The 26,275-nt window shown below is 41.0% G+C and overlaps 1 protein-coding gene across 8 annotated transcripts in view; it reads left to right on the top strand.

Moving 5' to 3' along the window:
- Positions 1 to 26,275, top strand: part of NYAP2 (neuronal tyrosine-phosphorylated phosphoinositide-3-kinase adaptor 2) — a 274,769-nt gene that overhangs the window by 170,646 nt on the left and 77,848 nt on the right. For all 8 annotated transcript variants that reach the window (XM_040450859.1, XM_040450853.1, XM_040450854.1 and 5 more), the window contains one exon: positions 21,683 to 21,889. In XM_040450859.1, coding sequence (XP_040306793.1) covers positions 21,683 to 21,889 — 207 coding nt within the window. The remainder of the gene's footprint in view (positions 1 to 21,682; positions 21,890 to 26,275) is intronic.

Raw genomic sequence — 26,275 nt, 5'->3', positions numbered from 1 at the left:
ATAATGCAAAGTAGTGTGGAGAGTTCCTTAAGATACACATATGGGCAAAGACACAGGAGTCAAATGTCCTGCGGTTGAAAGATGGATTTATCACTGAACAACTGTGCTTTTAGGGCATGTCCAACTCTCCATGTATCAGTTTTTTCATATTTACCTCAGAGGATTGTGAAAAAAGGAAAACTGGGCTCAAGAAAAGACCCTGTAAAATGTAAATTGTGTGCAACTCTAAGGGGCAATTGACTTTTAGCTCTCTGTGGAAAGAATAAATATTTTATTAAAAAAATGAAGTCAGGTGAAAAATGAATTAAATTTTCAGAGATTCCATATTGTTTGGGTAAAGGATCTGACATCTTAAGTGGCTCATCCGGTAGCTGATGTGAGAAGCATAAAGCATTGGGGAGCATGTAAGCGGGTCTCTGTTCCCACAGGGGGCAGGCTGTTTTCTGGTTGCTGGAGGATATCTGAGCCTTGAAGGTGGAGGGGCACCATACGCGATGCAGTGCACTTACCCCTATCCTATAAAGAACAGCCCTGAGAACAAAGAGGCCATCTTCATTGTACAAAGGGTCAGGCAACCTGACGTGATTGTGAAAGGTGTTTCATCAGCGAAAGAAAAAAGTCACTCTAACTGAGGGGGCTGACACAGTTTTCAAATATAATAATTTTTTTTCTGGTTGAACATGGTTTATCTTTTAAAAGAAAAGCCTTGCTTCCACAAAGGTATAGGTATTAACCAATGAATTAGTTGGAAACCAAGAAGGCCCAAAATGCTTCATATAAAAAATATTTAGTATGCAGATGGGGGCTCTCAAAGTGTTTTTCTAAGCAGCTTCAGTAGAATTGCTTTTCCTTTTTTTTTTTTTTAAGGTTTTATTTTATTTTTTGACAGAGAAACAGAGTGCAAGCAGGGGAGGGGCAGAGAGAGGGAGACACAGAATCCGAAGCAGGGTCCGGGCTCTGAGCTGCCAACACAGAACCTGACGTGGGGCTCTAGCCTATGAACCGCAAGATCATGATGTGAGCCAAAGTCGGATGCTTCACTGCCCGAGCCACCCCGGCGCCCCTTAAAAAAAATTTTTTTTTTAAGTTTATTTGTTTATTTTGAGAGAGACAGAGACAGCAAAGCCTCAGAGAAGGAGAGGGGGAGAGAGAGAGACAGAGAGACAGAGAGTTCCAAGCAGGCTCTACACTGTCAGCACAGAGCCAGAGGCAGGGCTCGAACCCACGAAACCGTGAGATCATGACGGGAGCTGAAACGAGGGTCGGTCACTTAACCGTGCGAGCCCACCCAGGCGCCCCATATCGCTTTTCCTTTTAAAGTGGTTAGTTCATAGGCAACAAAATTTTAAGGTTAGCATTTGAAAAACTGTGCCAGAAAACAACAACACTTAAATCTTGTCTAGAAATCTGAACGTAACCACAGACACAGAAGGAATGAATGCTAACCTCTTAAATACAGATTAACGGACGTTAGTAGGCAATGCATGAAGTGACCATCCCTAGAATGTCTCATAAATGGAAGGTTGACACAACGATAGCTGTTGAAATGCTTCCTTGTCAATTTCCTTATTTTTTTTTATTAACTTCCATGGCTTTCCTGGTAAAGTCTTTATCTAGATGCTAATTAAGCAGAGGTTTGCTTTGCGCATCAATTTTTAATATTCGCTCCTCGTGGTTAAATGAAACCTGCAGCGGACAGCTTCTCCAGTTAAAAGCAGTCCTGACCTACTTCCATGGGAAATCAATGGAGGACTCAGGAAACTCATAGGTAGCTGGCGTTTAAGGAGCCCAGCTGCTTATTCGTATTGGTGTAAACCGTGCTCCAGCATTCTCGGTCTTTACTATTTTCAAAGTTTTTCTGGGGCACCTGGGTGGCTCAGTTGGTTGAGCGTCTAACTTGATTTTGGCTCAGGTCAGGATCTCACAGTTCGTGGGTTCGAACCCTGGTGTCCAGCTCTGCCCTGAGAGGGTGGTGTTTGCTTGGGATCATCTCTTGTCTCAACTCTCTCTCCGCCCCTCCCCTGCTCATGCTTCCTCTCTCTCTCTCTCTCAAAAATAAACGCTTAAAAAAAAAAAAAAAAAAAAAGCTCTTCTAACAATAGAGAAGACCCTAGAAGCTATTGAGCCATATAAGTGAAGCCCGACCTGCGTCTTGTGTCCCTGGGGACTCAACAGAAACCCCTGGGTCTGGGACTGAGGCAGGGAAAGAAGGCCCTTAAAAGGCACCCGCTCACATTCAGATATGATTGATCTACAAAGGAGTCAAATCCAATCTACCAGAGTAAGGTCTTCAGACACCTGTGTTCCAGGGTTTTTTTTTAAGACATATGAGATATAGCAAACTTTTTTGAAGGCTTGTATGTTAGATATCTGAATTGAAGGGCACGGAATAGGAACAAGAATCATACCCAGCTAGACGGCGGGGCAGTCGTCACGAGGACGAGCATGCTGGGGCTCTTTCTGGTGAGGGGATCCTACGGAAGATCCGGTAAATTCCCTTCAAAAGTTAATGTGCAGCCACATAAGGGGTCGTGTGAAACCTGACCAAAACGGGAGAGTCGGCCTCATGCTAAATTCCAGAATAAAAGGCTAGAGGAGAGGGAGCCGGCAAAGTTGATGGAAGAAATAGTGTTTAGTGTAAGTAATTTTTACTCCCTTGGTTAAGTTTATTCCTAAGAATTTGGGGAGTTTTTGATGCCATTAATTCATAAGTGTTTTAAACACATCTATGTGTTCATTCAGTGTTTCATTCATTCAGCGCATGTTTATAAAATACCTGCTGTATGCCAGACACTATTCCGGGTGCTAGAATCTCTATTTTGAAATGTCAGACAGTAAAACCTAGGAATTCAAATGAAGAGGAAAGGTACATTTATTAGTGGGGAGGGTGCCTTATGAGGGAAGACGTGGCCGTCAAACACATTGTTACAAAGGTATAAAGAGTGAAAAAGACAAAAGGATGTGGAACAGAGCATTCGAGAAAGGCACTGGGCTTCTCTTTCCCCCTTGCCTCTACGTTGTGCTTCTGACACCCCTGGTCCATGACGCGTTTCCTTAGGTTCTGAAGTTCGCAATGGCCTGGGCATCCTTGATCCACTGGATCTGGTGACCCTCAGCTGACGAGTGGTTTTGTTTGAGGCTTAATCATAGCCTCAGTTGAAGAATCTTGCACTGCAAATACTAATCTCTTGTTCTTTTCCTTCTATTCCTTTGGTTTCTCTCTTTCTCTTCCTCTTCCTCTTTTTTAACCCCTAAGCCTAACCCCATGCAATGGCCATTGAAATTCTCTAAGGCCTTATTCATCATTCAGATGATCTGGCCACAAAGAAGTCTGCCAGCAGATAACTTATGAAACAAGGCATCACGGTAATAAAGAGTATTGGGAACATCAGAAATAAGGAATAACATGTAATCCAGGTCCTGTCTTATTTGCATTTAATTAATAAACAGGTGAGAAATAAACCTCTTATTCCTGAGGAACTTTGTGATTAATGCAGTTCATATGTGCATTGTGTGTGTGTGTGTGTGTGTGTGTGTGTGTGTGTGTGTATGTGTGTGTGCGTGAAAAAAAAGTGATGATGGCAAGGTGAAAGAAGGGAGCAGGTGGCATGTACCCAACCTAAAAGTAAGCTGAGAAAGAGAGACAGAGACAGAAGGAAAGAGAGAGGGGAGGAGGGAGAGAGAGAGAGAGAGAGAAGAAAGAGGATGGAAGGAAGAGAGGGAGGGAGAAAGGAAAGAAGGGAGGATGGAAGGAAGGAAGGAAGGAAGGAAGGAAGGAAGGAAGGAAGGAAAAATAGGTAGAATAATATTTTTATATATGATTTCCAGGAAACTCTTATACCCTACCTTCCTTGACTCCAAAGAGAATAAATGGCAGATAAGATCCTTAACTTCCTGCTCTCCGTCCTTAGACGATGCGTCACACAGTGGGCACTTAAAAAAATATTTGCCGGGCCTTGGAAATAGTCTTATTTAATTCCCTGTTATAGACAGGGAATTGTGTTATAGACAAACTGAAATCCAATGAGGTTCAAATATCAGAGCAAAAAATAGGATGTTATATAGAAGCACAAGCTATAGGGGCGCCTGGGTGGCTCAGTCAGTTGGGTGGGCAACTACAGCTCAGGCATGATCTCGTGGTCTGTGGGTTCGAGCCCCACATGGGGCTCTGTGCTGACAGCTCAGAGCCTGGAGCCTGCTTCCAATTCTATGTCTCCCTCTCTCTCTGCCCCTTCCCTGCTTGTTCTCTGTCTCTCTCTCTCTCTCTCTCTCAAAAATAATAACCATTAAAAAAAAATTTAAAGCACAACCTATAAAGACTTGCAGCTCTCCTGAATGGCTTCTAAAAATTAAAACAGCATTTAGATACATTTCCATTGGTTTTGCCCATAGCTTAACATGAACTTCTTGGCTGACTGCATTTAAAATACCATTTTTGGGGGGAAAACAAACCTAGTTAATTGGAGACTTTTCCTAAACAAGGTTTGGGTTTTCTTTCCCCTCCGTCTTCAAATTTATATGTGTAGTTTTTCCACAAGAACACTATGAAGAATTCCAGATTGGCCGATAATGATTGGCCAACTTCTCTACTCTAGCTATATTTATCGAGAGAATTGGTCAGTTACAGTTAGCGAGAAATGTAATGCCTTATACATTCAGGTGTGCAGTCATCAGTTACATTACCCCTAAAAGGGTTAAAAATTCCACCTTGCTTTGCTTATGAAATTTTAATAGATCTGACTTTTTTAAGCCCCCAAATATGGCCATTAGTAACTGCGATTCCGACAATCTAAGTTTTGCATTTGCTTTGATAGAATTTAATTCTTTTTACCCTTTGTGATGAAGGGATTGTTCTTAGCATTTAGTGTTTGCTTCAGGAACATTTATGAATGTATTTTCAGAATTGCATCTTTCAGGAAGAATGTAAATGATATTTTCCTTCCCATGCATTAATATTTTTAGTGCCTTAATGCCTCTGTTTCTTTTAAAGAAGATTGAAGCATTTTTCCATCTGCCTGTTAAAATGATTTGAGTCTTAATTAAAGTTGATTGCACCTGTGCATATATTCGACTACCCACACACCTCCCACCTACTAGTGGAAAAGCTTGTCTTTCCTTCGAAAATCAAGAGAGAGCACTATGACCTTTAAAAAAAATAGGCATCGAGAACAGACAACACTGAGAAGGAAGTATGATGTTTTCTGGCTACCTTACATCATGACTTTGTGTCTCCTAATGATTGTTTGGCAGGTGATGTAAATCAGCCAGTTATTTTCCTAAAAGTGCTCGTTTCTTTATCAATTATAAGGCAGCCTAGCTGAGGAAGCCATGCAAAAGAATCAAAATGCAACAACAAATTCTTGCCCAGCCACTCACTGATTGTGTGTGTTCTTAGCTTTAACAGCTCCATTTCCCCTTATTTGTGAAGATAGGCAATAAATAAATAAATAAATAAATAAATAAATAAATGATGGAGACCATTTTAAAATTTGATGTGGTCAAACATTTTTCTTCTCCACCTATAACATTTTTTCATGGAATTTTAATAAATTTAAATTGATTAGCTTCTACTTTTTTTTTCCCTTTCTCTTGGGTAAGGAAGGATAATTAAAATGCTTTCAGCTAAAATAGAAAAAACCAGGGAAATAACCCACCCAGTCTACAAAAGAGTAATGAAAAGTATATTAAATATTGCTAAAAATGTTCCATTAAGCATACAAGAGTGATTGTGAACCGTGGCTTTACTTCAGAAAGTCTTGGGAAGCTTTTAAAAAATTACCAATGTCAAGGCTCCAGCCTCAGCAATCTAACCTACTGGTGGCCCAGGCCTGGATATTTTTTGAAGGCTCCCCAAAAGTTTCTACTATGCAGTTAGGACTGGGAATCGTTAATATAAAATGTATTCTGGTACTTATCAGTAGAATCCTAAACTTGAAGACCCTTGAGTCCAAATGCCTCATTTAAAGAAAAGCAAATGAAGGTTCAGAAGGCGAAGGCGATTTGCTCAAGGCCTCACAGTTAATTAGGGGCTAAGTTTGAACTGGTACCCAGAGTCTCATAACCCCCCAAACAACTCTGTTTACACAGTACCCTGTTGGGGTTGGGACTTCCCAGATCTTGGTGTTCAGAGGTATGAACCTTCTGCCCTTGGTTTCTAAATTGCTGTAGGAATCCATGCACTGCGTTATTAGCAACAATTTTATATCTTCCAACAACATCGAAGCCATTTCTATAAAAATGTGGTAATAACCCATGCAAGAGGAACATCAGTTTTGACCCCAAATGCCCAATAGTAATTTCCTGTGCACATTAACTCAGTCTTGAGGATACATAAAAACGTCCTGCATTACCAAAGTCTTTCCAATCTATAAAACGTCTGGTAGCAGAATATTGTTTTGATCTTTCTAGGTATTCCCTTTCTCTTCCATTGTTCAACAAGTTATTCTGACTTCTGCCTAAGAAATAGACAAAAACAGAAATGCTGTAGAAGCATTGGTAGAATTCCACATTTTTTTTCCCCTGTAGCAGAAAAAGTGAATTTGGATTCCTTGCATTCGATAGATAATTGGCCTATTTTCTCCCAATGGTCTTAGTAAGCAGTGATTTTGCTCACAAAGCCAAATCCTCGTGAATATCTCATATAAGGGCAACTCAAGTTATAGCCATGTTTTGTTTTGTTTTGTTTTGTTTAATTTGCTTCATACTATTGTTACTTCTCCTTGGGCTTGGCATCGTTTCTTCTGCATTTTGGCTGTGGAATTGCTCATGATATTGGCAGCATCTACGGATATCTTGTATGTAAAACCACCTCTTTTTTGTCCTATGGTAAGGTATCATTAATTAGTTTGAAAACTCCTTAAAGCAAGCCAGAACTGTAATTTTAAGAACATTGGTCTTCAGTTGGTGGCTCTTTCATCAAATCCCAGTTCTGTAATGAATTTAGATACACATAAATCCCATTTCACTTCAGAAGTTTAATTTTTTTTAATGTTGATTACTTTTTTTGAGACAGAGACAGAGGCAGAGAGAGACAGAGCACGAGCTGGGGAGGGGCACAGAGAGAGAGAGAGAGAGAGAGAGAGAGAGAGGGAGACACAGAATCCGAAGCAGGCTCCAGGCTCTGAGCTGTCAGCACAGAGCCTGATGTGGGGGCTCAAACCCACGAACTGTGAGATCATGACCTGAGCCAAAGTCAGATGCTCAACAGACTTAGCCACCGAGGTGCCCCAATTCCATTTCATTTTAAACTGAGGAAACAGGTGTATGATTTCAAGTTTGGGCCCCTTCTTTTTTTTATTTTTTTCCCATAGAGTTTCAAACCCAGAAAACATCTTAAAGATGCTATGGTCTAAATCCCTTATTTGAAAGATGAGTACACAGAAGCACAGAAAGTCAGAAAAACGTGCCCAGTGTCACCCAGATAAAGGCAGAACCGTTCCCAGGGTCAAGTTTCCCAAACAATGAAATCCAGAGTTCTTTGTGCTATGACAGTCTGTATCCAGCATTGCTGTGACTGGGGCAGTAGAAAGGAGGAGAATGTAAAAATCACATATGTTTGAGTCCCGGTGGCCTCCTTTCTTCAACAGGATTCTTTTTTAGATTGTCTGCTTTATGTTAATTTGCTGCCTTGTGTCCTACTTAAGAATGACTCCGTGTCAGGTCTTCTATAACCGTTGGCATCTAATTTTGGAATTTGTCAAAAGATGTAGATGTCTTAAAACATCCTAAGTCAAAATGTGGGCCTGATCTGGGTTACAAAGATTTTAGAACCTTAAAACTATGTTTGCCAAGTATCTTAGAATTCCATTTGTCCCTCTAAAGAGATTTTTATCAGTAGTTTACCAAATATTTGAAGGCACTAGATGTAGAGGGAGGGAGATGAGCTTCGGAATGCTTCCAAATGTCAGGTCTTAAATGGGGGGGGGGGACTAAAAGCCCACCATTGGTATTATAGGGGGTGCCAGGAGCTGTGGGCATAAATATTTCATGTGGTAAATTATAAGGATGCATTTGCATTTTTATGCACTATTTTAAAGTAAAAAGAATTGTTGAACAATAAGGGCACTTTCCATAATTATGTTCCATTTTTAATATGCAGAGAATTGACTCTGAGTTCAGGGTAGTTATTTGATGAATTCTTAGTATAACCTTGTCTTGTATTTTGCTCTCTAAATTTTGACATCAGATTAAGACCAGACAATGAGGTTGGCTAGTAAAAAAATGATTATCTTGTCATCAAACATATGATGGGTTTTTGCAGTTCAAAAAGTGATCTTCATCTGGTAAATAGTCACAAGTTTAATCTACTTTAAAGGTAAACAATGAAAAGTGTTTACAAAAAGATATACTACAAAATATTATATATTTCTGCATCATTGCATCTATGTTTGTACACCCCCCCTTGAAAAGGACGCCTAAGAAGTTGATGGCATCATAATGTTAAGACGGTGATATCTGAAGTTCTGTGGATTTCATGTGCCTGGAGATTAGATGATACTAATAATGCGTCTCTGACCTGGGATCACTGCTCACACATCTTTCCCTTGGTCCTTCTTGCATACTTCCCCTGGGAGAGTCTTCCTTCAATGCTGATGGCGTCACCATACCCTGCTGTCACAAATACAAACTTTACCCTGTCATTCAAAACCCTCCTTAATTTGTTTCTTTTCCAATGTAAATTCGGGTCCCATTCTTTTCTAATATAAAGGCTTTCTTCCAGACAGGCTGAACTTATTAAGGAGTCCGAACCATTCAGTTTTCCCCTCCATCCTTCTTTTTTCAAGTGTTGGATTTGCCTGTGCTTTTTTTGCCAAGCTGGAAGTTTGCTGTTAGGTGGGATCAGCTTTTAGGAGGACAGACTGATTGTGTTCAACAATCAGTTTCCCCTGGCTGCAAAACTCATCTAACCCTCCCCCCGCCATTCTTTGAATCACTATTTAATCAAGATTTCTTGACCTCTCAACTAGGACAAATCATCTATTATACTTTCATTGTACTCTGCCATCTCTTTTTACTCCTCTTATCAGAGCTCTAATACTGTATTAGCTCATGTAAAAAAAAAAATTATCCTCTCTCTTAGAAAAGGAGCCCCATGCAGGTAGAAGTCATGGTGTTTTGGTTCACTGTCTTAGTCTCTCACTGTCATAGTTCCTGACATGCAAAATGTCTATACATATGGAGCAAGGCGTATGCATTTTACTATTGATTGAACATAAGAAAGATATATATGTATATGTGTATACAGATATATATATGTATATATATGTACACATATATATACATATATATATCTGTATACACATATATATGTATATATATCTTCATTTTGCTTTTTTTAATCAAAGCAATCCCTCCCTCCAAAGTGTGTCAGAGTAAACTACTAAAAGCAGTCCTAGAAAATGCATGTTCTTTGTTTTCTGACTTGCTTCACTGTTACTAATAAATATCAGTTAATAGCTGTGCTTTGGATTACATAGTGTGCTGCAGGAATTTAATCCAGTCTGCATCCCATCTGAAAACTACTATGGACTTCTATATAACTTGCATAGTAAAGTGTCTTAGGAGCTGAGTTGTGCATAATTTATGCTATCTAGACTGACAACTAATTTCTCCTAAATCTCATTGCATTAATTTTCCTGTGTATATAGTCTTCAGATATCTTTAAAATAAAGGTGGGTTTAAAAATTTTTTATACTTTTTAAAACAAGGTAAATAATCCTCCTGAAAAGAACCCCAACAGAAGAAAAGAAAGCCAAACAATGCCTCACTGGTGTGGCTATTTGTTCAGAGAGACCTGAGTTCAAATCCTGATTCCTCCAATTACCCATCTCTGACCCACATTCACCAGCAGGACCCTAAGCTTTCCCTAACAGTGAAGGTTATCACTCTACATGCCTCCAAAAGCTATGCAAAGATTAGAAATATTATTTGTAAATAGTGTAGTTCAACATAAGATACATGGTCGCCACTGATTTTGTGAAATTGTCATCACAATGCTGCTGCTGGTGTTATACAACATCGTTTAGAAGGGCTCCTGGGTGGCTCAGTTGGTTAAACGTCTGACTTCAGCTCAGGTCATGGTCTCGCAGTTTGTGAGTTCAAGCCCCGCGTCGGGCTCTGTGCTGACAGCTCAGAGCCTGGAGCCTGTTTCCAATTCTGTGTCTCCTCCTCTGTCTGCCCTTCCCATTCTCAGTCTACCTCTCTCTGTCTCTCAATAATAAATAAACATTAAAAAAAAAAAAGACATTGTTTAGAGCTGGCATTCTGCTTTCCAGTAGTAACTAGGAGACAAACAGGGAAAAAAAAACATTGTAGGTATTCTCTCTCTATTTTCTAAAACCGGGACCCTTGTTTATTTCAAGTCTCCTAATCAGGTGGCAGGAAAAGAAGTTGGATGTTAGGTTTGCCAGTGATGCTACACAACTCATTAATGTTTTTTAAGAGCCCACTTTCTTAATTTCTTTTCTACTTCACTGGGATTTGATTGGAAGGGGAATTAAACTAAACTACAAAAAAGTCACCTTGACAAATGTAAAACATTCTGAAGTATAAATACAAGTATATTTTGGAATAGAAATAATAATACTGTTGAATCTTCATGAAGTATTTTGCTTTTTGTATGAACTTTGGCATTATAAAAGTAGATGACTTGGGGCACCTGGGTGGCTCATTCGGTTAAGTGCTGGACTTCAGTTCAGCTCATGATCTCCCAGTTGGTGGGTTTGAGCCCCGCATCGGGTTCTGTGTGGACAGCTCAGAGCCTGGAGCCTGCTTTGGATTCTGTGTCTCCCTCTCTCTCTGCCCCTCCCCCACTTGTGCTCTGTCTCTCTCTCTCTCTCTCAAAACTAAACAAACATTTAAAAAGTTTAATAAAAAAAGATATACGATTTTAGACCCAGGAGGATGCTTAGAAATAATTTATTTTATTATATAATTTTATCTGAGGAAACTAAGGCTCTGGAAAGATGTTTTATTGAACCAACCTGACCATGGACTGTAGCTCATTTCAACCCCATCCAGAATGGTTCTGAGAAATATTTTTTAAATTTATTGTACATGTTTCCTGAACATATCTAATTTATAGCTAAATTATTATTATGCTAAAGAAATAGCTGCTATTTTGTTTGTGAATATAGTAGAAAGACCTTGTTTTAAAAATTCTTTCTTAGAGATTTTGTTCTTTGCTACTATTTTGGATGAAAAGCTATCTGGGAAAAGAAATTGGGGTGGCGTTATCTTCATTCAAATGAATATAAATGAAATATACTGCTGCTTGGATGATCATTTTAGAGGCCCACCCACTTGTATATTCAGCAAACACTTATTGAAGCCATAGCATTTAAAATATTTATTAAATACTCGATAAAAACGTGTTTGTTAGTTTTATAAAGCTTTTTCATTCCAACTAGAACTGAGAGAGAAGGTGTGTTTGCCAGATTCTTACACTGTATTGGGCAATTTAATCTCTTTGCCTCTCATTTTTCTGTCGGTGTGCCAATAAAACTATTGTCCTCATTAGAAAGTCAAGGGTTTCATATTAAACTATATTCCACAGGAAGGAAAGTAAAAAGTAGTATCAGTTGAAATCTGCATGAAGGTAGTCCAATCGCTCTAACCCGATAACTGTAAAACCTCAGTGGCTTTATACGATACAACTTCCCTCCTGTTCACGTCATAGGACATGACATATGTCACGGGCATGTGATTCTCAGTTAGTGGGTGTTCCGTGAAAGATGGGAAGGTCTCCCCGCAGTTACTGGGAAGTTTCCATCTGGTGGTCCCACAGGCACCAGCATCTGGTACTTCAAAAAACTGCCAGCCAGCAGGAGGGGAATCTTCAAGAGGAGGAGGGATTTTGTGGGAAGTTTGATGACCCGACCTGGCGGTGACCTACATCATATCCACCCACATTCTAATGGCCAGACCTCAGTTATGTGGCGCTCCCTCACTGCAAGGAATGCTGGGAAGTATAGTTTAACTGCATGCCCGGAGAGAACAGACTTGGTCGTCTGGCTGAACTCTGTCCACGGGTCCTCGTGGCTGCCACATTCCCAGAGCAAACAAAAATATAGTTTGAATTCTCTGAGTAAGTTTTCTCTTATTGCCCTACAATACTAGAATTTCTTAAAGTATTACTAAAATGTGTCAACATTTGAGCTATGCCTGATGACTTCTGTGAAGGTGTTTTGTTTTTTTTTAAGTAGAGCTAATTTGTATTTCTACAATCCTCATCCACCTTGTTAAAAAAAAAGTGAATAAGTAAATCATCTGGATGTTTAATTGAGAGTTAAAATTTTTTTAATGTTTTAATTATTTTTGAAAGACACACACACACACACACACACACACACACACACACACACAGAGTACGAGTGGGGGAGGGGCATAGAGAGAGGGAGACACAGAATCCTAAGCGGGCCCCAGGCTCCAAGCTGTCAGCACACAGCCCGACGTGGGGCTCAAACTCGTGAACTAGGAGATCATGACCTGAGCCAACGTCAGACACTCAACCTACTGAGCCACACAGGCACCCCTAATTGAGAGTTTTAAAAGGCCAAACATGGTCTTTGAAATTCTATTTATTATCACACTCTGAGAAGTGTTATTCCTTGCAACCATAAACAACAACTGTAGAATATGAATCAGCATGTGAGTCCCCCTGTCTTCTGGTGAGAGGTGCATGCTGGGTAGTGGCCAGGAAACCTGTCTCTTTAGCAGGCCTTTGCTAATTGCCATCTGTGTGACCTTGAGCAAGATGTGTAAAAGCTCTGAGCTGTTTTTACACCTGTCAAATGATCCGGATTATTTGCGTATTCAATCCTACGTCAGTGTGCCTCCTCTATTTTGTTATTCTGTTAAGTAACGCACTTCATCTATCTTATTACAATGGAGGTTTTACTTTCTGTGCCTTCTTCACACAACCTGGACTTTCTTTCCAACTTTATTTGAAACCATATAATCTGCAGAAGCCTGAGCTATTGTTCTTTCTCTATTTATATTTGAGGAGCTGACAGCCCTGAGATGTTGGAATTGACATAACTGACACCTAATGACAGAATTCACATGAGACAGGAGCAATAATAAATAAATAAATAAATGGCCCTGCTCCCTGGTGCCCTTTTGCTGTGGAAACATGGGAGCCTGTGCTCTCTTTTCCCTGGAGACTCCGGAGATGGAATAAGAGAAGAGCAGAGAGAGGACCCCAGTGCTCCCTTAAACTCACAAGAAAACCATGTCAAGCTATCTGGCTCTGACCAGCTCCAGGTGGCAGTTTTAAAGGACACCAAGACATGCAATTAGTGTCCAGGCCAGGGTGCCTGGAAGAGTGAGCATTCTAGACTTGTACTGTGAGGAAGATGTGACCAGAGTGAGACAGACTGCCTCACTCTGGATTCTAAAGGGTGTCTGCTTTAAAACAGAAATAAACTCATTCTGAGTTGCTTCAGAAACAGGACTACCTACAACCAACAAATGATGGTGCTTGGAGGGAGGCCCACTTGGGCTCAGTATGAGAGCTTTCTAGCAATTAAAGATGTTCCAAAGGGAGCCAAACTGTCCTGTGAGGTGGAAACTCCCCCTCCCTGGAGCTCTTCTCCCAAAGGCAGGATGGCCAGCTCAGTAATGACTATGCACACCTTGCTTTTCCTGAGCTGTTACAACTGTGATTTCAAGGTCTTTTTCAGCTTTAAGTCTGATGATTGAATCTAATACCCATCTGATAATGCAATTTAGTTCAGTGCCTCCTTCAGCACTTCCAATGTGCTGCCTTTTCTGCCTAATTAATCTGCCTTGATCACCTTTCATTATTTCCACTGTTCAGCAGTTGGAATAGAATGGAGGGACTTTGATCCTGCTGATTATGCCAATAGGAAGGGACAATCCAGTAGCGTGGTCTGTTTTTTTGTTTTTGTTTTTGTTTTTTTTTTGTTTTTGTTTTTGTTTTGTTTTGTTTTTGTCCATAGGAACCTCAAGGGCTCATCAGCTGGAGCCTTGGTCTCTTTGTCACCAGATGTAGTGTCTGTATTTTGTAACCAAGGGATCCCTATGTGAGAGGGTGAAATTTCAGGAATAATGGCAGTCACAAACCCCAGAAATAAAAGCCTCTTGTGTAAATCATTTGAATCATCTAGATGTTAATAGAAACAAGGGATATGCAAGTTAATCCTTATATATTGAAATAAGAAAGACAGAAAGCACAGAAAGAGAAAAAAAAGACCAAAAGAAAGAAAGAAAGAAAGAAAGAGGAAGGAAGGAACAAAGAAAGGAAAGGAAAAAGAGAAAGAAAGAAAGAAAAAGGAAGGAAGGAAGGAAGGAAGGAAGGAAGGAAGGAAGGAAGGAAGGAAGAAAGAAAGAAAGAAAGAAAGAAAGAAAGAAAGAAAGAAAAAATAAAGAGAAAGAAATGGGATCTTAATGTTCCTCCAGGAAAATGGTATGGCTGGTCACATTTACAAGTAATACTAATTTTCCAGGCAAGTAACTTATTTTCTGGCCAGTAAGCAAGTCAGTTAGAAACATGTATGAATTAACAAAAATAACTTTAGCTAACTTGTGTTTGTCACTGAGGGTGGTTAGTTCATGCCAGGGCCCATGTGCTGGGTGAGATTGGAAAGGAGGGAGGGAGAAGCCCTGGGTCATGGCCTACGTGGAGTAATATCCAAGAATGAAGGCTAATTAATTAACTGACCTGGGAGAAGTGTGCGTGCATTCATTCACCCTGTCTGTTCTCACTGAGGACTCTATTAGACACTGAGGACCAACATGAAACGTAGTCTTTGGTCTTAAGATGCTGTGTATAGTCTGGTGAGGGAACTAGACATATAAATCAATAAGTACACGATCTTCCTGACCAGAAAAGAAGCAAGTCTGGAAAAAGGATAATGCTGTCTGTCAGTTTTCATGTGTGTGGTCCCCAGACGGCCATGTGGAAAGGTTCATCAATGCAATAATGTTGTCTTTGTTTCTAGAGTTTAAGAGGGATTTGGGGGGTCTGGAGACTGACAAGAATCCTCTGTACCACTTCTGTTGAGAGAGTAAATGCTGATGAGGAAGAGTGGGTCAGAGATCTTGGGAAAAGTCAGTATCTGGAAGGGGACAGACTTGGTGGGGAAAGCCATCAGACCTGGAAACTGAAGTCTTTCTAGGTGACCTAGAGCCCCTGGGCAGGGACACAGAGGGAGAAGAGTGAGGTAGAACTGAGAGACAAGTGCAGACCCATTTGTCAGGGAAAATTCTGAGAAGGAGCCTCAGAATTAGCAGCGTGAACTGTGATAAGATTGGAATCCTGGAGAAAATATTCTGGTCATGAAAAGGTTGCTTCTAGCCTCTTATCCTTCTCTGTCCTTGTTTAACTTGAAAACCATAAGAAGTTTAGGACGAGAAAGTGCAAAATGCACAGTCTGAAAGACAAATGTGAAACATAACATGTATTTCTCACAGCAAGATTTCAACTCAAGATCAGATTTCAGTGTGAGAATCAGATTTTAGGTCGGTAGTTGACATTCAGTCCTTCCAGGTAGTTGGCCCTGTACTGCAAGATCCCACCTAGAAATTTATCACAGCACCAAAGATTGATTTTGTTCAGGAATGTTTATGGTACTAAAATCAATTTTGTTTTTCAGGCTTTAAGAAAACATTGAAATATATGGATAGTGATAAATACCTCTTTATTCCTCTGAAAAGATTTCTTTGAGGTTTCAGTGTGTCTTGTTGTGTATATTTCTTAGTGTAATTGTCTGCCTTCTATTTCTTTATTTGCAACAGCTATTTGGAAGATTTTCATACATATTTTAATTAGAAAAATGCATTTTATAGGAAGTTTTTTATGACTACATGCAAGAAACTAGATTTATTCCCAAATAAAATGCTCAAAAGTACATTGATGATTTTCTTCCAGGTTTTTCAGCTTCGCCTTCTGTTTAGGAGGCAGATGTGAAGGTACATGGGTGCAAGTCTGAGTAGCATGATTTCTTCAATTCTTTTGTTCAAGTTTCTCTAAATACATCTGCCAAAATTCACTGAAGACTAACCTCTGGGACTTGAAAACAAAGAAGGAAGAACGAAAGGGGAAAAAAAGACTCCTTTTTGTTTCCAAAGCTGTATTGGGCTTTTATTGAGTTGAGGTTTGAGACCCAAATGACACTTCCCCAGGATGTGTATGTGACTAATTTGAATGAGAACAAAGAAACTGATGTAGGTGGAGGTGCTTTGACACACATCCTCAGCCTTTCATATTTAGAATGTTATCCAAACCTGCAGGAAGGATACATGCTGGATCCAATGTTCTGTGTAAGCATTTTTTTAGTTTGGTTAGTTTCAGTTCCAGTGTTAGTAGATGCTGTGTGTGTGTGTGTGTGTGTGTGTGTGTGTGTGCTTGTACGTGTGCATGTGTGTATGTGTGAGAAAGAGAGAGAGAAAGAGCAAGAGAGAGAAAGACAGAGGGAGAGAGAGAGAGAGAGAAATAGTAAATTCTTAATGTTACTATTGGAAAAAAAAACACAGAAGTTGATAATAAAAGCAAGCATCTCGGTGTTTTGTTTGAAATCTGGAAGAGGAGGTAAAGAGAAACAGATGGGTCATTAGGCTTTGAGGCTGTGACATTTGGAAGCCAGAGTTCCATTTTCCTTGAAACTGTGAATAAACAGCTTGGGAATAGTCTATGATGTTCTTTTCTGATACTGGTTTTATTCCACGGGACGCAGGGCACCAAAAAGCAAGTGTTGAATTGTCTTGCCGGAACTATGATGCTGGAATGTATTACTTTTTCAATACTTTTACTTCCTATATTTGATTTTAGTGTAACTGAGACTTAGGCTTATATGAGCCCCACTTAAAGGCCAGGAATCTTTCTGAGGTTTTTATGATAAGATGACCCTCCTGGTTGAAGTTTTATCTCATAGAGTAATACTCATGACATATGTTTACACAACGGCCTAGCTTGTTGGAGCGGGAAGGAACTATAGCGATGTGCATACAAATGAAGACCAAACAAATGAGAGCAGGCAAAGCCTATTCAGAGCTTGCTACAGCAAGCAGTTACCCACCATCACTTCTAATCGCTGAGATTCGAAGGCAAGGCGAAGAACGAGAAAAGTTGGTGGGAGAAACTTAACGGCAAACAGGCAAGACTTCAGATTTGCCCCAAGTGGAGGCTGTTGGCATGGGGTAGCTGCCCGCAGACCAGCCAGAAGGAGGGCGTCCTATGTGATTGGATAGAGATGCATATTTGATTTTCTCTGCTGGTCTTACGTTAGAAGCAGGGGCAAAAATCCAGGAAGCTATCAGTTATTAATCAAGTTAATTAACAATCAACCCTGGTTGTTTGGGGCCAAACAGACTGTTGTTCGGTTGCCTGGATTGGTTGTTAGAGATAGTAGTCTGACTTCCTGTAAGTCTGGCTTAGGGAGGGTACATTGGCTTTCTGGGCTCATTACTGTAGATGATGGGTTGGAATTCTATTTCAGTATGTGGTCTGGCAATTGTCCACTTGTGTTTTCAATCTCTCAGTGATTATCTAGTCCAAATGTAGAAAGGTTATGTAAATTCATAACGGACAAATGGCTACGGTTAATTTTTTAAAATGTGTTTGAATGTCTATTTATTTTTGAGAATGAGAAAGAGAAACAGAGTGCAAGCAGGGGAGGTTCAGAGAGAGACACACACACAGAATCTGAAGCAGGCTCCAGGCTCTGAACTGTTAGCACAGAGCCCGACGTGGGGCTCAAACTCCCAAACTGCAAGATCATGACCTGAGCAGAAGGCAGACGCTTAACTGACCGAGCCGCTCAGGTGCACCTACAGTTCATTTAAATTAATAGTATCTTTTATATGTATGACACTGCTTAGTTTTAAAAATATTTTAAAATAGAGGTGCCTGGGTAGCTTAGTCGGCTAAGCGTCTGACTTCAGTTCAGGTCATGATCTCGCTGTTCCTGAGTTTCGAGCCCCACGGGCTCTTTGCTGCCAGCTTGGAGCCTGGAGCCTGTTTCAGATTCTGTGTCTCTCTCTCTTTCTCTGCCCCCGCACCCCGCTCATGCTCTGTCTTTCTCTCTCAAAAATAAATAAACATTAAAACATTTTTTTTAATGTAGAATACCATTAGATCCTTCAAATTACATTGGAGAGGTTAGGCAGGGCTGATATTATCTTTACATTGTAGTTAAGAAAAAAAAAAAAAAGAAAAATGAGCCTCCAAGAGGAGAACCCGAGTGCTCAGTGGCATGGATTACTAGCCCATGATCATGACCAGGGCTGCAAAACTGGGCCACTCAGATGACCTCACCTAGGACCTCTTACTCTATTATAAACCTCTTCTACCTCTGCCCCACAGATTCTGGTAATATGGAATCAAAGTGGGACATTTGTCCCACATTGCTGAAAGTTGATGAGTATTTGAGCCTAAACATAAAGAAACCAAAATACAGATTCCCTGAACCATTTCTGTGATTTTTTTTTTTTTTTTTTACTGCAGTCTTTCCCAAAGATTCCTCATGTGAGTGATACTTCCAACGTGGTGACTTTTAGGGACACCTGGATGGCTCAGTCGGTTAAGCATCAGACTTTGGCTCAGGTCATGAACTCACACGGTTCCTGAGTTCCAGCTCCACATCGGGCTCTGTGCTGACGGCTCGGAGTCTGGAACTTGCTTCCGGTTCCGTGTCTCCCTCTCTCTCTGCCCCTCTCCCACTCGCTCTCTCTCTGTCTCTCAAAAATAAAGACATATTTAAAAAAGTAAAAAAAAATGGTGAATTCTACAACTGTGATTGTTAGAGAATCAGATTTTTGCAGAACACTATTAGCTCTGTGCCACTTTGGTGTATTTATAACACTTGCCTGATCCTCTTATTCCATTAGGAGCACTGAATTTCACACACATCAGAAAGATGCCCGAGGAGTTGAGAAACCTATTAAACAAATAAATAAATTAAATACTTATTGAGCAGCATGCTAGGTGCTAAGGACACCACATGGAAAAAAAAAAAAGCAAAAAACAAAACTCAGTTCCTGCTTCCAAGGACTCAGGGCCTTTTGAGAAGAACAGATCCATCGAAAGATGATATATGACAGTATCAGTGTGGAGATGATCGAATCCCAGCCTGGGGTGGGGATATGGGTGGAGGAAGTTTTGGAGGATACTTAAGTTGAATAACCCGGTCTGAGGGGCCTTCTCCAAGGAAAGACAAGATACAGAGGTATTCGAAGCAGGTGAGGTCGAGGGACGGTGGCCCTCAAGACAGCCTTGTTTTGGTGGCAGGTGGAGGGGGGAGGAAGAAGGTACGACCAGTTTCGCGGTGTTTCTTGAACACAACGTTCAGGTGGGAAGTGATGGTGTGGAAGAGGAGTGGCAGGGGTGGGAGTCTTTTGGGTCATAGGAAAGAGATCAGATGTACTTCTGTGGATCACAGGAGGCTTCTGGAGAGATGTGAGTCAAGAGTACACTGTAAACAGGTTGTGTTGTTTTGTTTGTTTTTGGTTTTAAACACTTCTCTATAGGCACTATAGAAGGGCTGTGGCATCCATTCCCCGAAACAACACTGTTCTGAAAGTAACAAGCGGTTGTCACTCATATTACGACCTGTGTGTTTATTTTTTAAAGCTTATTTATTTTGAGAGAGCGTGTGTGTGCGTGTGTGCTAGCGTGAGCTGCAGAGGGGCAGAGAGAGAGAGAATCCCAGGCAGGCTGGGAGCTGTCGGCACAGAGCCGGATTCGGGGCTCAAACCCACCAACCTTGAGATCACGACCTGAGCTGAAATCAAGAGTGGGACACCTAACCGACCGAGCCACCCAGGTGCCCCTTGCTACGTGTGTTCTTGAACACTTCTGTACATGGGTACCAGAATGCCAATTATATCCATTCTCTATAAAATACACTTGGTTAGATTTGCATTTTAAACAGGTCATTTGGGAAGTATATGGAGTTCATGCTTTGGAGAGGATAGATAGATGGAGACTAAGAGAGAAGCTGCAGTAATGATTAGAGTTGGAACCAAAGTAATTGAGGTAGATATGATACAAAGGGTGGCAGAAGAGAAAGCAAGATTTTCATAAATAAAACCTGCAGAATATACTACTGATAGATTTGGGGAGTAGCAGTTAAAGAAAGGGAGAGACAAGCTTCTAGTTGGGGTGGTTGGCTGGACAGGACAGGAGGAACTACTGGCTTAGTAAGAAATGGCGTCAGTCCAATATCTGAAATGTTAAATTTGTAATACCCATGGGGCATCCAGAGAGACCCAGCTGGTGGTTGGATAAAGGGGTGCAAAGTTCAGGAGAGGGGCACCTGGATAACTCAGTTGGTTAAATGTCTGACTCTTGATTTCGGCTCAGGTCATGATCTCACAGTCCTGGGATCATCCAGCCCAGTGCTACGGTCTGCCCTGGGCATGAAGCCTGCTTGGGGTTCTCTTTCCCTTTCCCTTTCCCTCTGCCCCTCCTCTCTGTGTATGCATTTTCTCTCTCTCTCAAATAATAAATAAATAAACAAATAAATAAATAAAGCAAGCAAGCAAGCAAGCAAGCTCAGGGCAATGATCCAGGATTGTAGTAAACTATTTAAAAATCGCTAACAATCCTGGAAGGTAAAATCACAGGAAAAGTATATCTAATAGAATGAGAAGAATAGCAGCTAACCTAGCATCTTGGGGACAACATATAAGGGATGGGTGAAGGAAGAGAACATATGAATGACATGGAAATAGTGTTGTGTGTAGAACGCAACCCAGGAAGATGGGCCATTCGGGAAGCCAAGAGAATCGAATATATAGACGAGAGTAATAAAGGAGCTGTCAAATGTCTTAGAAGTGTTTTCTAAATTTGCCAACTAGAATAGGAGCTCTTAGCACAAGCAGTTTTACTAGAGCGGTGGGCTGAATTCAGGAATTCACAGGGGGTAGCAGAATGAATGGAAGATATGACAGTAAAGACAGTGAGTGTAATATGCTCTTTAAGAAGTTTCCTTGAAGTTGAGGGGAACCTATGAGGCTCAGTCGGTTAAGCATCCGACTCTTGGTTTCAGCTCAGGTCATGATCTCACGGTTCATGGGATCAAGCCTGTATCAAGCTCTGCACTGTCAGCGCTGAAACTGCTTGAGATCTCATTCTCTCTCTCTCTCTCTCTCTCTCTGTCTCTCTCTCTCTGTCTCTCTCTGCACCTTCCCTCTCTCAAAAGTAAATAAACATTAAAAAAAAGAAGTTTCTGGGGTCTCGGGGTGGCTCAGTCAGTTAAGCCTCCAACTTCGGCTCAGGTCATGATCTCACAGTCTGTGAGTTCAAGCCCCATGTCCGGCTCTGTGCTGACAGCTCAGAGCCTGGAGCCTGCTTCGGATTCTGTGTCTTCCTCTCTCTCTCTCTCTCCTCTGCTCGTGCTCTCTCTCTCTCTCAAAAATAAATAAGCATTAAAAAAATTAAAAAAAAAGAAGTTTCCTTGACAGTGAATGCAAGAGTTACTGAGAGACGCATGATTCATTGAGGTTTTCTCTTCCAATGAGAAAACTATTTCCCAGTGATATTAACCTGCACACGGTGATCTCCATCCCTGTTATATTTAAATGGTGTAATCTCCAACACATTTCCAAGTTCACAAAAATAGATTGAAAGCATATGAGAAAATCATTCTTTAATGTTTTAAAAGAATATGGGAAGAATTTGACTTATGCTTAACAGAATGTAATTCTGGTTAACACACAGAATCGACAGAGGAACTGAAAGTCCGAAGTCACAGCACGGAGCCATTACCAAAGTTGGAGAGCAAAGAGAGAGGGCATCACGGGGCATCTTCCAGAGAGCCTATCAAAGCTCAGGAATGGGATGGAACACCAGGACCGCCTGTAGTCACCAGCAGACTGGGAAGATGCTCCGTAAGCCCCACCTTGTTAGCAGGAAACCATAGCTCAGGTAAGATCATGATCTCTCACCCGGTGATTCCTTGTTTCTCCAGAAACTACTTTTACACAACTGTCACTTAGAGAACCATAACCACAGATATCACTGTCTCGACCCATAGAGACAGCATAAGTAGCCCTTCACACAAAGGGTTGAGACAATATATTGTCTCGGTTGTGGGGGGGGGCATTAGTCACAGGGACATAGAGAAGTGAATAGTGCTTCTTGGAGCTGTATAACGAGTCAGCTCTGACAGCTTGAAACATCTTGTATTACGTTTGTTTAAAGGCATGTAGAGGCCTCATCTAAAGCAGTTTTGTTTTGTTTTGTTTTGTTTTTTAGAGAAAGAGCAAGCAAGCGGAGGAGGGGCAGAGGGAGAGGGAGAGAGAGAATCTCAAGCAGGGTCTATGCTCATTGCAGAGCCTGATGCGGGGCTCGATCTCGCGATCTTGAGATCATGACCTGAGCTGAAATCAAGAGTCAGATGCTCAACCGACTGAGCCACCAGGTGCCCCTAAAGCAGTTTTAATTTATAAAGTTTAAGTGATTTAGAGTTTATGTCTCCTTTGTTTCAAAATAGATCTTAGGCAACTGGGAAGAATTGAACAGAAAGTGAAAGTGACGATTCATAGGTAACAAAAACTATCTGAAGGCAGTGGAGACTAGATCATGAAGTATGTGCAGTGATGAGCTGAACTCTGTAGCCGGACCTTGGGCATGCCACTAAGTTTCCAGATCTAAGTCAACCGAGTTAGAACACTTTAATGGAATTCACCTTTAAATTTCCCAAACTGCAATTCAGATCTGCAGTGTAATTTTGAATTGTTGATAGATAAATATTATTAAACATCAAGTTTTTAGAAGCAGCATATGTTTGCTTTAAAGTGATTAGTCTTCATGAGGGACTCACCTAGAGCTGTCGGTGTAGGAGTCACAAATAATCAAGTGACCTCCCGTAGTTTTCAGGTTTCTACCCGTTAAGAATGTTAGAGGTCTGAAGAAAAGACCAATCCTTTAATGTTCTTTTCAACTCTGATACTCATCCTGGAAACCAATTTACATGTGTTCAGCCTGTGGTCTCTCTAGTAGTCATGCACAAGTTAAAATTGGAACAGTATGAATGATCTCTGTATTTGGGAAGGGATGTTTCTAGAACAGGACCCAGACAGAGACAGAGCAGTAGCTTCCCCAGACTTAAAATGTAACTCACAGTGTTGGTGATGGAGCCACAAAAATCTCAGGGAAGAAACAAGTGAATTTAGCAGAAAGTAAAAATGTATTTTTGTGAGTAGAGTATAAATAGCTATAGGTGTTTGAGAAGATGCATGTATTTTGTCAAAAAGAAAAGAAATGTAGGGAACAAATTATATTTTGTAGAAAAAACAACACCTCTCCCAAGGAAGGTTGACATCACTATCCAGTTGGGACTTATGATTAGTTTTAGGCTTATTACTAGTATTTTTTAATTATTTAAATTTGTACCAGTTCTAGGGGTGCCTGGGTGGCTCAGTCGGTTAAGCGTCCGACTTCGGTTCAGGTCACGATCTCACAGTCTGTGAGTTCGAGCCCCGCGTTGGGCTCTGTGCTGACAGCTCTGAGCCTGGAGCCTGCTTCGGATTCTGTGTCTCCCTCTCTCTCTGCCCCTCCCCTGCTCATGCTCTCTCTCTCTCTGTCTCAAAAATAAAACATTAAAAAAATTTAAATTTACACCAGTTCTGTTTAAAAAAAACATGAATGATATATACTCTTACTGGGACTAGAGGTCTAAAAGCAAAAACATTACCTGAATGTTTATTACATAACAGCCACTGTCCTAGTGTCTGAGAGCACGATGATGAATAAGGCATCCTTGCATTTAGGTGCTCAAAGTCAAGTGCAAGACAGACAAATACAACCATTACAATATAATGTGTTAGATACAAATAATGCATGAAACAAAAGAGAAATCAATTCATTTCTCCTGGGAGTGCATGATTTGGGCAAGAACAATCAGGGGATTTTAGTGGGTAAAATAACAGCTTGAAGATGTAACATTTGACCTAGTAGAGCTTGAATCATCAAGAGCTGCTCACCAGGAGAATGCTGGAGAAGAAGTCGGCCGTCTGGATGAACACCTAAAATGCTGTAGGATGGAACAGAGTGTGTTTGGAGTGAAACACGGGGGAAGACTGACAGAAGAAACTACAGAATTGGTTGGTTCCAGAGAGCAAGAATCCTGAAGGGCCTTGTATATTACCTAGAAATGCTTTCAGCAACAACATGCCAATTACGTGGCTTAAGTAATAATGGCTTCTGCTAACTCCCATTGCACTGCCAGCTCCAGGTATTTTCCAACTGTTCACTGTTATCATTGAGGACACAGGGACTTTCTGTTTGTTTGTTTTTTTTTTTAACTCTGCCCTTCTGCTACCCTTGACGATTTTTTCATGATCATGAGCTGACATTTCTGGGCATCGTGCCCCAGCAAACGGTCCCTTTCATCTGGTCGGCCTAACCTGGGAAACATGTCCTCTGGACCCATCATCACTCAGCGAAGGGGAATGGGATCTCCATGAGTTTACAGAGGGCCCTTCTTTCTCTTAAATCTCTCAGAAATGAAAGCAACAGTCTGTTCTCAGGGATAAGGGGAGAACAGCGTTACGTAAGCAATGGACAGTATCTGCCACATCATGGTTAGGGTTTGAACGTTATGCGTAGCTATTTTGCAGTCACTTAAATATTTTTAAGATAGGTATAAGGCAATTCTATTTTCATCGTGAAAGGTTCATGATGACTCCAAGGCTTCCGGAAGTGGTGACTGCGTGGCCGTTTATTAAAATAGAAATTGTCCATTTGAGTTGCGCACCATAGTTTAGGTGGGGAAGTCAGGACTTTTTTTCTGACTATGCTAAGTTGAGAGCGATCCGGGACATCTAGTTAAGAAGCTAGTAGACACTTGGAATTACAGGTCTGGAGCTAAAGAGACTCAGCAGTATGACAGACTGAAGTTAGAGACGTTTGGAGTGTTCAGAACCCTAAGACCAGATGATTGTAAACTATAGGAAAAGACCATGGAGACGGCAAGGAAAAGGAGTGTGGACCCGTGGCAACCAAACATTTTTAAGTGTGGGCAGAAGAAGAAGAATTCGTGCTCTAAATGGAGGTGAAACAATTAGATGGTCCACAATTAAACTTTAACTGAACCTTCGGAAGGGTGCATAAAAATGAGTACAACCGTGATATGTTTTTGACACTTTGACGTGACTCCTCCGAGAAATTTAGATTGTAAACAGGATTTATAACACACTTTCACTTTCTTCAACTGCAAATTCCTGAAGCATCTCTTCTGCTTGTTGACATCTCAAATCTGCCTTCCTGGGTCTTTCAGCTCTGTTTGTAGGGCAGCAAACCTTCTGCTGATCGGAAGAAATGACATAAATATCTTCAGTCCCGCACCCTCTCCATCTTACGTGACGAAAGAAGTAGATAAAGGTGGAAAAAGAAAATATTTTTGGAACATTTTGATAAAGACGCATTTGCGCCTATGTTAAAAGAAATGTGAGGGGCGCCTGGCGGGGGGGCTCAGTGGGTTAATTATCCAACTCTTGGTTTCAGCTCGGTCATGATATCATGGTCCATGAGATCAAGTCCCAAGTTGGGCTCTTGCTGACTGCACAGAGCCTTCTTGGGTTTCTCTCTCTGCCCTTCCCCCACTTCTCTCTCTCTCTCTCTCTCTCTCTCTCTCTCTCTCCCCCCCCCCCATTCTGTGTTTCCCACTCTCTCTCTACAGATAAATAAATAAATAAATAAATAAATAAATAAATAAAAACTTAATGAATAAATAAATGTGAAATGCAGGAGCAAATGTAGAGTCCCATAGACAACAACGTCAGTGCAAGTTAGGGTTTCTCATGTACCAGAGAAACTATCACCATGAACACTCAAAAAAGCATTACGATTACTTGAACAGTGAGATGGCCTTTGTCCATCATAGACAAATAACCAGTGAAGGGAACATTTTGTTTGGAACAGAAGTTGGTATTTACCCTTCTCTTTTCGTCACACTACCTCTTCATTATTTTCTCCTCGCCACTGGGCCACTGAAAAACGAATCCCTCTACCAGAAACACCGGAACTGCGACCAATAATCTTTCTCCCTAAACAACAGAGATACTCAGGTCCACACCTAATGCTAGAGAGGAAAGAATACTTCACCTGTTCCACCTATCAATATCCACCTCTGCCAACTGTCTGCCTCTGGTTCTCTCTCTCTCTCTCTTTCACACAAGCACACACACACACACACGCACGCGCGCACGGATGGACTGCTACCCGTCGCAGTCTATCACTTTACCGAAAGTAGTTTAGCCACTTGGAATGGTTGCTTTTAACAACTCTTTTGAGGAATGGAAGAATTAC

Source organism: Herpailurus yagouaroundi, unplaced genomic scaffold, assembly GCF_014898765.1.
Source record: "Herpailurus yagouaroundi ecotype Mexico unplaced genomic scaffold, PumYag 202, whole genome shotgun sequence".
Classification (NCBI taxonomy): domain Eukaryota; kingdom Metazoa; phylum Chordata; class Mammalia; order Carnivora; family Felidae; genus Herpailurus; species Herpailurus yagouaroundi.
This window is presented reverse-complemented; position numbering and strand designations above follow the sequence as displayed.